This window comes from Geotrypetes seraphini, chromosome 1 (genome assembly GCF_902459505.1).
Source record: "Geotrypetes seraphini chromosome 1, aGeoSer1.1, whole genome shotgun sequence".
NCBI lineage: Eukaryota > Metazoa > Chordata > Amphibia > Gymnophiona > Dermophiidae > Geotrypetes > Geotrypetes seraphini.
Window position 1 is genome coordinate 433,903,365 of NC_047084.1, and position 13,087 is coordinate 433,916,451.

The following is a 13,087-nucleotide window of genomic DNA, read 5'->3' on the forward strand; positions in this document are numbered from 1 at the left end:
CGAGGAGGGATAATATCCGACTGATTGGCTTGCCCGAATCAGTTCCTGACTCTCGCCTTCTTTCCCTTGTGGAGTCCTGGCTCCAGCGGGAGTTGCCGCTTCCAGCGGGGGTTGGGCCCTTGAAGCTTGACCGCGCTCACCGCCTGGGCCGGCGCATGGATGATCGTGACCGAGCTCGAGTCACCATTTTCAAAGTCCACAATTCGGCGGTGAAGTCTGAACTTATGCGGCAGTACCGGCAAAAGCGTAATACTCTCTCCTATGAAGGAATCCCGGTACGTCTGTTCCAGGACTACTCCCCTGCCCTCCAAGAACGTCGACGGCGCTTCTCCCGGGTGTGCTCTGCCCTTTTTGATAAGAAACAGCGGTTCCAGCTACTTTATCCGGCGCAACTGAAGGTTTGGACTACATCTGGCTGGCGCCTGTATTCGACGGCTGAGGATGCCCAGATCTACCTGGATTCCCTACCGGGTGAAGCGGGACCCTCTTCGGCTACCTGAGTCTTGGGACAGAGCTGGTGTGGGGAGCTGTTCTCCTTTACAAGAGCGGTTTAATTTGTTTCCCCATTGCTAACCTTTTGAGCTTTACTATGGCTTGATTCTTCTTTGGATCTTTAGCCTTCTGGACTCTGTTCCCCATTACATCTCACTCACTGTTTGGGCTGCAATGTGGCCTATTCCTATTGCATTTCATGTATTATCTACATTTTGTTCTTCTTGTTGCATATTGGGTTTTGCAGTTTTCATTTTCCAGTTTCTGTTCTGGATATTGTTGCTTACAGTATTGGTGGCCTTAGTTGGTTGTAGGTGTACTTGGGGTTGAATGGATGTTGTGCCTCTGGGTGGCGCTCTTGTCCTGTATGGTACTGGGGTTTGTCTCATGTGGGTGGGTTGGAGTATGCTTGGGGGGTTGAGTTCTCCTTTGGGGTATGGACTGGATGTGTGTGCGTATGGGAGTGAGTGTTGGGGGGAGTACTGGTGTGGTTGTGTGTGGGTGATTGTTGGTTTCAATCCTCGGTTCTGGTGGGGCTGCTAATATTATATCTGCTTTACTTCCATGTTCCTTTCCAGGGTCCTTTGGTGGCTCTGTCAGGTCCACTGGATATTGGGCAGTGTTACTTTCTGTGTTTAGGGTTAGTTTGCTTATTAGCTTCACTCCCCTTTGACATCTCCTGGGGGGTGTGCTGTATGGACGAGGTATTTTGCGTGTTTGTGGTGGGTGTGGGGCTGAGGGATTTGGGGCCCTGACTACATCTGTGCCTCCATCTCTGTTCCACGATGTGGGACGGGGTTTTTCTTCTGATTGGGTTTTTGGGGGGTTTGTTTCTGGGGGGTGGGAGGGGGTTGGGGGGGATGAGGGGGGTTGGGATGGGCGGATTGGGAATGGGTGGGGTGGGTTTTGGGGGGTGGGGGGTCCTCCTTCTATATAATTTCTCCTTAAGTTTGCAATGTTTCATTATTGTTATTTGTTATCTCTACTTTTGGCGATTTCTACTGCTCTGGGGGAGGCTGGGCCCTTGGGGTAGTTTTTACCTGATTTTCCTTCTCTGGCATTGCTTCCTTCCTGCTTTTCAGCTATGAGTACCCCTTTTAGAATTGCCTCTTGGAATGTTGGGGGGATCACGTCGCCTGTCAAGAGATCCAAAATACTTGTTGCTCTACAACGCTACCGGTCTGACATTGCTTGTCTACAGGAAACTAGATTGACTGATGCAGAACATCTTAAGTTACGTCGATCCTGGGTGGGGGAGGTGTTTTTTGCTTCCTCTTCGGGTCGTCATGGGGGCATAGCAGTGCTGGTCCGTAAGTCTTCGCCAATAGGTGTCCAGGTTCTTGATAAGTCGTCTGACGGTCGCTTCTTGCTTCTTCGCCTTACTTTGGGAGGTCGTTCTTATCTTTTCTTAGTGGTATATGGCCCTAATTCTGGTGAATCAGCCTTTTTACAGCGATTGCTTCAGCTTCGTTCTCGCTTCCCTGATGACCCGCTGCTTCTTTTGGGAGATTTTAACTTGGTGATGCATCCCGATCAGGATAAGTCTAGCTCTTCTGCTTCTTCTTTGGGTTCTAAGAGTCATCTCCTTTCTGATTTCTGTGACTCACTTTCGATTGTAGACCCGTGGCGTCTTCTACACCCCGAGGTTCGTGACTATACCCATCTCTCTCGTGCCCATGGTACTTGGTCCCGTCTCGATTATATTTTTTTGTCTTCCTCTATGTTTCCTTCTGTTCACTCGGCGGAGCTTGGCCCTCTGTCTATCTCGGATCATGCCCCGATTTGGGTTGATGTTGTCTTGGATCCTGCGTACCTCCGCGCAACGTCCTGGCGGTTTCCCTTTTACCTTGCTAAGGATGAGGAATTTCGTGCTTTTTTGCAGACTCAATGGGACGATTATTCGACTAATAATGCTTCCCACATGGATGATCCTATCTTGTTTTGGGAGGCTGGGAAGACGGTGATTCGAGGCCATATCATTTCATTTCTCTGTGCTCGTCATAGGCGTATCAATCAGGGGATCGTCACTCTGGAACGGGCTTTACGTCTGGCTAAGCGGTCCTTTTCTCTCCACCCTTCTCCGGAGACTCGAGACTGCTATTTGTCTACTCAGGTGGCCCTGAACTCCCTTCTCCATTCTCGTTCCCAAAAATGTAAAGCCTTTTATCAGCATCGTTTCCTTCGTTACGGTAACAAACCCGGCCGTCTTATGGCTCGTTTGGTTAATGCTACGACTGGCAGGAAGCCGATTTTATCTATGCGTACCCAGGGCGGAGGTGTGGTGTCTCGGACTTCTGAGATTTCTGGGGTCTTATTTGATTTCTTTAGTCGGTTATATGAAGCTCCGGAAGATGCTTCTTTGGATATGATATCGGACTATCTTCACTCTTCTGGGTTGCCTCGTTTGTCCGCGGATGCGATTGCCTCTCTTAATAGTCCGTTTAGGGCGGTTGAATTGGAGTCTGCTATTAAATCGCTCCGCTCTGATCGGGCTCCGGGCCCGGATGGGTTCTCGGGTGATTTCTATCGGCTTCCTTCTCCTACACTTTATGGACCTTTATTGGCGTATTTTGATGCAGCTACGGCCCGTGGTTCTTTTCCACGTTTTGCAAATGAGGCCCTTATTACCTTACTCTTGAAGCCTGGTAAACCTGCTGATTTGCCGGAGTCATATCGTCCCATTTCATTGATCAATGTAGATCTTAAACTTTTTGCTCGTATGTTGGCTGATCGTCTTGCTCCTCATTTACCTCAGCTTATCCATGAGGATCAGGTAGGTTTTGTTCGGGGCCGACAGTCAGTCCATAATGTCCGCAAGGTACTTCTTGCTCTTGCCCAGTGTCAATCTTTCCAGATTCCGACCTTGTTTGTTAGCTTGGATGCTTCTAAGGCGTTTGATAGCATTCACTGGTCCTTCTTATTTCGTACCTTGGAGTATGTGGGGCTCGGGGGGTTCTTTCTAGACGCTGTGCGTTCCCTATATTCCAATCCCTTGGCATCATTGCTTGTTAATGGGACTTGTACTGACTCTTTCCCTATTCTTCGTGGAACCCGACAGGGATGCCCTCTCTCCCCTCTTTTGTTTCTTCTTTCTTTGGAACCGTTGCTATGCACTCTTCGGGGGTTCGCGGAGGTCCGAGGTCTCTCGGTCGGTGACTTCGAACTTAAGACTCTGGCGTACGCGGATGATATGTTTCTAATTCTTACCCGACCTGAAGATTCTCTCCCGGCGGCTCTGGATCTCATCTCTGAATTTGGGTTTTATTCAGGGCTGTCTCTTAACTTCGATAAATCTTTGGCCTTACCTTTTCCACCAGATTTACGTACTTCGTGGCGGGGTGTTTTCCCTCTTCGTTGGGCAGATTCTTCTTTGCGGTACTTGGGGGTTAATATTCCGCTTGATTTATCTAGTTTGTACCGGCTGAATGTAACCCCGTTGTTTCAAACGTTACAAAATAGGTTGCACCTTTGGGAGTCTCTTCCTTTCTCACTTTTGGGTCGAGTACACCTGTACAACATGCTTCTGGTCCCCTGTTGGCTTTATGTTTTTCAGGTCCTTCCCCTTTATTTGACGTTTCGTGACGAGCGCCGATTGGAACGTCTGGTCCAGAAATTTCTTTGGGCAGGGAAGAGGCCTCGCTTGCCTTATAAGCGGGCGGCGACTCCCTGGTATAGGGGTGGCCTGGGATTATTGAATCTCCGTTATTTGACTGTTGGTTGTGGAATGAGGCATATTAATGATCTCTTTAGGGGTACTTCGGCATTTACTACCTCAGCTCTGGAACTTTCCTGTTTTTCTTCCACTCATTTCAGTGCCTATCTTCATTCTGTTCCTTCTTCAGAACCTGAGTCTCTTTCTATGAAAGTTTTACATCGACCCTTACGGAAGGTTTGGCGTTGGGTCTGTAAATTTCACACTCTTTCTCATTCTGTATCTCCCTTCCTTCCTATTCGTTTCAATGGTTCTTTCTTACCTGGGATTGATGGGCCGAGCTTTGCTCGGTGGGAAACAAGGGGCATTCATTATCTATTTCATTTGGTTAATGATGAAGGCGTCACTAAATCTTTTGCTCAGTTGCGAGCTGAATTTGATCTCCCTGCTTCTGACTATTTTGCTTACATGCAAATCCATCATTACATCTCTTCCTTACCTTCTAGCTCCTTGAAGGCCGCTTGTCATGAGGCTTTGTCCACGGCCTTTACCCTTGGTTCTCAACAACCGGTCCCTCTCACGTTTCATCACCGCCACTTGAAGGATGAATGCCCTTTGTTTGACCATTCTAAGCTGCGAGATGCTTGGTCTGGTGATCTTGCTGTTGATTTGCCTTCTGATATCCTCCTTCAGGCTGTCCGGCGACTGCCTGCTTTTCGTAAATACACTACCTTTTGGGAGCAACATTTTAAATTGATTTTTCGTTTATATATTTCTCCTAAAAGGGCTTATTTGGCTCACTTCCGTCCCCATGCAGCCTGTCTTCGTTGTCAGGCTCCGGAAGCCAGCTTAGGCCACATGTTCTGGACTTGTCCTCAGATACACCTTTTTTGGACTGCTATATTTGCTTTTGTGGAGTCTATTTGGCATGTTACTGTTCGCAGTTCCCCTTTGCTTTTATTTGGGACTGTTCCTCACTACTTTCCACGTTCCAAGGGAGTTGCAGCTTTCCTCAAGTGGTCTATCCTGATTGCCTTGAAATGCATCCTGCTGAAATGGCTTGAAGCTGAGGCACCGGACTATTCCCTTTGGAGGAGCCGCATGATCGCTCTTTTGATGTGGGAGCGACGGGATGTGACTGACTTGGCTTCTCGACATGGTCGTCTTTTCCAGACCACTTGGGAACCTTTCTGGAATACTTTGACCCCTCTGGCTCGTAGCCGGATACTTAATTGATGCTTTGTTTGTACTTCCCTTTTGTGCCTTTTTTGCATAATTTGTTATTCAAATTCTTTGTTAATTTGTGTTTCGAAGGAGGACCCAGGGGTGGTTTGGTGGGGAGGGGGGTTTGGGGGGTTTGGGGGGGTGGTTCTTTTGGGGACTTTTCAAAACTTTTGAGCTGTTTCTGTATTTTGTGTTACTATGTTGTGCTCTTGCTTGCTCAATAAAATATATTTGACCATAAAAGGACACCATAATAATAATAATAATAACTTTATTCTTCTGTACCGCGACAGTCGAATGACTTCTAGGCGGTTCACATCGAAAAAGGCTGGACAATCAGCGAATTACAGAATGCAAGAAGTGGGGATACAACTTATTACATAAGAAGTGCAAGTGCAGTGACTGCAAAGGAACATACATTTAATACCACCAATTATACACATTAATTACATTAAACACCACCAATTACACACATTAATTTAACCACAATTACTAGCATTTAAATTATTAAATTTGTGCTGGTTGAATATTTACTCCAGCATCCTTAATATGCTTTAGTTTTTGCTAAAAGCATTGAAAACTAAGGGCAAAATAGTTACTAAGTTGAACAGTTATGCAAACAGTTATTTAAACAATGCATGCTTAAATGTTGCAACGTTAAGCCCATTAAGACAAGAAACTTAACTACACCTCAGAAAAGAACAATCGTTTTCTGTCTGAAAAGCATAATTAATATGAGAAATTTACTTAGTCATTGGTTTGCCTTCATTAGCAGGCACTGTTAATGCAAGACAATTAAAGGGCAAATTCTATAAACGACGTCCCGATTGTAGGCGGCGGTAGGCATCTGAAAAATATAATAAATCCAGTAATACACACCTGGTTAGATGTCTGACTGATTTTCTCTGAAGAAACATTTTCTTTTAGCACAGAAGCAATAAGATGACTCACAGCCTGTAGAGAAGAGCATACAGAGTCAAGAAAATGAAGAGAAAGAGGCCTCCTGCAGCCTCACAATCACAGAAGCCTAGAGAAAATACTAACACTTCAATGACTGTGAACATAAAGCTATGGGATAAGAACGACGACTGAGTCTCTGCCCTCTTGTAATAATAATAATAATTTTATTTCATATATACTGCTATACCATAAGTTCAAAGCAGTTTACAACAAGATACATACAGTCAGAGAATGAGATGTAAGGAAAAAACAAGTCGAACTGGGATTCAATTACAAATGGAAGAGAACCAAGTTGGTTTGAATCTAAAGGATGTATATAGTCAAAGATTGAGATACAAGGGGAAAACAATTTGGGTTGGAATATCATTACAAAATGGGAAAAAACATGAGTTAGTCTACGGTCTAGAGATTTGGGGATTGGGAAGAGGATAGCTGAGGGGGATTGGGCATGAATTGGGATTAGAATTTGTTAAACAGACGTTAGAAACATAGAAACATAGAAATAGACAGCAGATAAGGGCCCACGGCCCATCTAGTCTGCCCACCTTAATGTCCCTCCCCTACCTTTGCCCTGTGAATAGATCCCATGTGCCGATCCCATTTGGCCTTAAAATCAGGCACGCTGCTGGCCTCAATCACCTGTAGTGGAAGACTATTCCAGCGATCAACCACTCTTTCAGTGAAAAAGAATTTCCTGGTGTCACCTCGTAGTTTCCCGCCCCTGATTTTCAACGGATGCCCTCTTGTTGTCGTGGGACCCTTGAAAAAGAAGATATCTTCCTCCGCCTCGATGCGGCCCGTAAGATACTTGAACGTCTCGATCATGTCCCCCCTCTCTCTGCGCTCCTCGAGCGAGTATAGCTGTAATTTGTCAAGCCGTTTTTCGTATGGTAGATCCTTGAGTCCCGAGACCATCCGGGTGGCCATTCTTTGCACCGACTCCAGTCTCAGCACATCCTTGCGATAATGCGGCCTCCAGAATTGCACACAGTACTCCAGGTGGGGCCTCACCATGGATCTATACAATGGCATAATGACTTCCACCTTACGACTGACGAAACCCCTTCGTATGCAGCCCATGATTTGTCTTGCCTTGGACGAAGCCTGCTCCACTTGATTGGCAGACTTCATGTCCTCATTGACGATTACCCCCAAGTCTCGTTCTGCTACCGTTTTTGCTAGGATCTCGCCATTAAGGGTATAAGACTTGCATGGATTCTGGCTGCCCAGGTGCATAACTTTGCATTTTTTGGCATTGAAGTTGAGTTGCCATGTCCTAGACCATCGCTCCAGTAGGAGTAGGTCGTGCATCATGTTGTCGGGCACTGAATCTTCGTCTGTTGTGCATTTGCCCACTACATTACTAAGTTTGGCGTCATCGGCGAATAATGTTATTTTACCTCGAAGCCCTTCTGCCAAGTCTCTTATAAAGATGTTGAATAGGATTGGGCCCAAGACTGAGCCCTGTGGTACTCCACTAATCACCTCCGTCATTTCGGAGGGGGTGCCGTTCACTACCACCCTTTGGAGCCTACCTCCAAGCCAGCTCCCAACCCATTTCGTCAATGTGTTACCTAATCCTATAGAACTCATCTTGCTCAGTAACCTGCGGTGTGGTACGCTATCAAATGCTTTGCTAAAGTCCAGGTACACGATGTCCAGGGACTCCCCAATATCCAGCTTCCCCGTTACCCAGTCAAAGAAGCTGATCAGGTTGGATTGGCAGGATCTCCCCTTAGTAAATCCATGTTGTCGGGGATCCCGTAGATTCTCCTCATCCAGGATCTTATCTAATTGGTGTTTGATTAGAGTTTCCATTAGTTTGCTCACTATCGATGTTAGACTCACTGGTCTGTAGTTTGCTGTCTCCATCTTTGAGCCTTTCTTGTGGAGTGGAATGACGTTAGCCGTCCTCCAGTCCAACGGGACGCTGCCTGTACTAAGGGAGAGGTTGAAGAGCGCGGACAGTGGCTCCGCCAAGACATCACTCAGCTCCCTAAGCACCCTGGGGTGCAGGTTGTCCGGCCCCATTGCTTTGTTAACCTTGAGCTTTGACAGCTCACCATAGACACTGCTGGGCGTAAACTCAAAGTTACTAAACGGGTCAACTGAGCCAACCCTTGTCTGTAGCTGAGGGCCGAGCCCTGGCGCTTCTCGGGTGAAGACTGAGCAGAAGTATTCATTTAATAGTTGGGCTTTTTCCAAATCCTTTTCCACATAGTCTCCGTCTGGTTTCCTAAGACGTACAATCCCGCCTGAGTTTTTTCTTCTATCACTGATATACCTGAAGAAGGATTTATCTCCCTTCTGGATGTTCTTTGCTAGAGACTCCTCCATGAGGAATTTAGCCTCCCTGACTGCTGTTTTGACGGCTTTTGATTTGGCCAGGTAGTCTGCTCTAGAGTCCTGCTTCCCTGATTGTTTGTAAGAGATAAATGCTTTTTTCTTCTCCTTGATCAGGTCTGAGATCTCCGCAGTAAACCACTGTGGCTTATTGTTCCTTCGCCGTTTACTTACTGATTTTACATAGCGGTTTGTTGCTTCTTGTATGGTTGCTTTCAAAGTCGACCACATGTCTTCCACGTTATCGGTTTCTTCTTGGCTTTGTAGCGCCTGGTGAACGAAGTCTCCCATTTCTTTGAAATTTGTGTCCTTGAATTTGAGGACTTTGGTTAGTGTAGTAGATTTAGTGAAACCTTTCCTGATATTGAACCATACCATGTTGTGGTCACTGGAGGCCAATGTGTCGCCCACCGAGACCTCTGTGACACTTTCTCCATTGGTAAGTATCAGGTCCAGTATTGCCTGATCCCTTGTTGGTTCCAACACCAGTTGCCTGAGGCTTGCTCCTTTCATAGAGTTTAATAGCCTCCTGCTGCTGCCGGAAGCAGAGGTAAGTGTAACCCAATCCACATCAGGCATGTTGAAGTCACCTAGCAATACTGTGTCCCCACGCAAGGTGATATTTTCTATATCTTCGATTATTTCCATATCCAGGTCATCCTGTTGTCTTGGGGGTCTCTAAATTACGCCAAGATACAAGCATTTGTCCTTCCCTCTGGCCAAATTAACCCAAAGGGATTCCCCAGTATACTGGACATCTGAGATTCTCGTGACCTTAACGTCATCTTTAGTATATAATGCTACACCCCCTCCCTTCCTACCCTCTCTGTCCCGGCGAAGCAAGTTGTAACCCGGTATGACCATGTCCCACCCGTGGGAGTCTGTGAGCCAGGTTTCGGATATCGCCACCACATCCAGGTCGGCATTCCTTATTTCTGTTTCCAATTCCAGGATCTTGTTTCCTAAACTGTGTGCGTTGACGTACATAGCCCTCCATGTTATATTTTTGTTATGTCTCAGTGGGGATATTCCTGTTTGAGCTATTTGAACACCTTTAGCATTGTTTGTGTTATTTGTGCTTTCCTGAGGCTCAGAACCACAATGTGTACTCCCCATATACCCAGAACTACAGTGTGTACTCCCCCTAGACCCGGAATTACAATGTGACCCATAAATATGATGTGACCCTACTCCCGACTCAAAAGTGTGTGTACTCACCCCTGACCCAGAATTTCGGTGTCTACTTTCCTCAGCCTCATAAATGTATTGGCATTTTAGTTCGCCTGGTATGTTGTTTGTGCCTGTACCCTCCCCCGACTTACCTAGTTTAAAGCCCTGTGGAGTAGGCGGGCTAGGCGGTGTCCAAGGTCATTCTTCCCTCTTCTGGTTAGGTGTAGCCCGTCGTGTCCCTGTAGTCCTTGCAATGCTTCTCCATGGTGCAGAAACCCGAAGTTCATCTCCTTGCACCATCCTCGCAGCCAGTCGTTTGCCCTTTGTATTCGATCCTCTCTGGTTCTGCCCTTGCCCCTCACTGGGAGAATCGAGGACGTTGTCTTCAGAGATTTTATGAAGTCAGCGTATGAGCCATGTGTTCAGTTTGGCTGCCTGGAATGATAACATTCTGTCGAGGAACTTCTTGTAATGGCATGATTTCAGGGATGGGTAGTTAAAGAGATTTATTCTGCGAGAGCTCTTATTAGAGCTGTTGAGGATGAATTGAGAGGCGAGGTAAGATGGTAGCATCCCAAAGACAGCTTTGTAGCTGATGCAGGCGAACTTGAAGAGTATTCTGGATTCCACCGGCAACCAATGGAGTATCTGGAAGTATGGGGTGACATGTTCCCATTTTTTTAAACCAAAGATTAGCCGGACCGCAGTGTTCTGAATTAATCTCAGCTTGTTAAGTGTCTTCTTATAAGCTCCTAGATATATAATGTTACAGTAATCTAGTGTACTCAAGATGGATGATTGAACTAGTAATCGCAAGGACGATTCATCGAAGAATTTTTTAATGGTGCGGAGCTTCCATAGGACTGATATTCCTTTTTTTGAACATTAGATCTGTATGCTTTTCCAGGGTTAGGTGTTTGTCAAGGGTACCTCCTAGTATTTTTATGGTTTGGTCAATTTCGTATTCTCGGCCATTCACGTGAATCGTGTTATCTTTTATCTTTTCGTTGGGGGATGCCAGGAAAAATTTTGGGTTTTTCTGTGTTAAGTTTTAGTTTGAAGGCCGTCATCCAAAGCTCTATTTGATTTAGGGTGTTGGTTAAGAAATTAATAAAGTCTGATGACAGACAGGTTAGTGGTAGCACTATTGTAATGTCATCAGCGTAAATGTAAAAATTGAGCTTTAGGCTTTGTAGCAGGTGACCCAATGTGATAATGTAGATGTTGAATAGGGTTGGAGACAACGGGGAGCCCTGGGGTAACCCGCAGTTGTTATTCCAGCTGAAGGAAAGATTGTCTTCTTTGAATACCTGCTAGGATCTGTACTCAAGGAATCCCTGGAACCAGTTGTAAGCGTTTCCTGTGATGCCTAGGGATTCTAAACAGGTCATTAAGATGGTGTGATCTATTAGGTCGAAGGCGCAACTTAGGTCCAGTTGCAGAATCATGGCACTGGTGTCTTGACTGAGAAGGGAATGTAGGTGGTTTAGGAGTGAGGCCATAATGGTTTCGGTGCTGAAGCCGGGTCTAAAACCGGATTGGTTATTCTGCAGTAAGTTGAATTTGTCTAGATAGGTATTTAGTTCAGCATTTACCAGCCCTTCCATTAATTTAGCAGCAAGAGGGATGTTTGCGACAGGTCTAAAATTGGATATGTTATTGGATGTTTCTTTGGTGTTCTTTTTAATAGGAGTTATTACAATTTGTTAGGAATCTTAAAATCTCTTTTAGTCTCAATTTTTTGTAATCTGTCTTTATTATCTTATTACACAGTGTTGCGTTGTTCTAGTACTGAGAAGATTGCAAATCAGTCACTCTATCAAGAACTTATCCAATTATAATAATCAACAAAAGAGATCCTTTTCCCCTTTTTCTTAAGTCTTTCTCTCTCAGAATTTCATTCTGACTTCAAACAGCAAAAATTCAACACTATGTTATTCAGCACAGAAGAAATAATTTTTATTTTTTTTTTCCTCAGGCTTTGCTTTGACATCAAGCAGGAGAGGGCTATCTTTGACAGGCAGCCCTCTATCCCAATCAGTCTGAAGTGAAAACTTTTCTATTTATTAATTAAATGTAGTATTCAATGTTCTTCCCTTTAAAGTGTCTTGATTTTATGTCTCAAGAAACTGCTTCAATCTGAGGATTAATTGATCTCTCTCTGGACTCCAACTCAGTACCGTCAGGAGAGAGCTACTTCAAACTGTCATAGCATTTAGAAGTCAAACTGACAATTGCCTCATAATGAGATCGATGTTTTCCTCTATTTTTCAATCTTTTAGACAGTTTAAAACTTCAACAGCTCTTCTTATTATCGTGCCACATCAACAGATAAGTGAAGCCGATATTAAAAACAATGAAAGCCAGCAGTTTTTCCTTCTTTTTCCTTCAGGTCTTTTTTGTCAGTTGCCCCGAAGCCGCGCTGCTCTAGCGCTGAACAAAAAAACCGGCAATCCCACCCTTGATTCTTCTATATCAGAATCCGTCTCAATTTCAGCAGAGGAGATCAATATTAATACTAATCATTCACAATTCTTGTTTTTTAGAGATTAGCAGCAAGGGAAAAGTTTCAGAAACCGTTGTCAAGTTGATTTCACACACATACCAGACCTCGCCTCATCACCGGCAGAGAAGGGCCACTTCAAAACCGCTGACTGACAGGCACCAGCCCACCATATAAATTATTTATAAAGAGGAAAATTCTCTCCTTGTCGCTAGGCAGTTCACCGCCAGTTTCAATCCCCGTCGGTCTCCAGCCTTCCACACAGCACTGCTCAAGACACAAAAAACGGCACCTTTACTTCTTGGTTTTTCACCTCCCAGGCGTCTCTTCCGTCTCAGCGAAGGAAGTCAACCTTAGTCCATCATAACTTCAGGATCGTAGGAATTTATTTTTTTTTGATAAAATTCTGTAATATGGGGTTAATTTTTCATTAATAGTTGCCTAGTGATGAGGAGCGTCGCGATCACACCTCCATTCGTGCTCGCGTTAAGCCACGCCCCCCCCATAATTTGGTCTTGGAGAATGGGATGTACAGTGTCAGCATCTATGAGACAAACTTGGTTCTTTTTATTACATAGAGCTTTTTGGACCCCTACACGTTTGCAAAAATTAGACAGTTCTAAGTCCAATAAATGCTGGCACTGTAATCTAGAACCAGGGACATTAGATCATTTACTGTATCATTGTCCCTATATTAAAACTTTTTGGAATTCAATTTGGCCACAAATTAATAAATTGATGGA

At 45.1% G+C, this 13,087-nt stretch overlaps 1 protein-coding gene across 3 annotated transcripts in view; it reads right to left on the reverse strand.

Moving 5' to 3' along the window:
• The window catches only part of FOCAD (focadhesin), a 471,722-nt gene that overhangs the window by 427,415 nt on the left and 31,220 nt on the right, over positions 1 to 13,087 (reverse strand). For all 3 annotated transcript variants that reach the window (XM_033919504.1, XM_033919495.1, XM_033919513.1), the window contains exon 3: positions 6,248 to 6,322. In XM_033919504.1, coding sequence (XP_033775395.1) covers positions 6,248 to 6,322 — 75 coding nt within the window. The remainder of the gene's footprint in view (positions 1 to 6,247; positions 6,323 to 13,087) is intronic.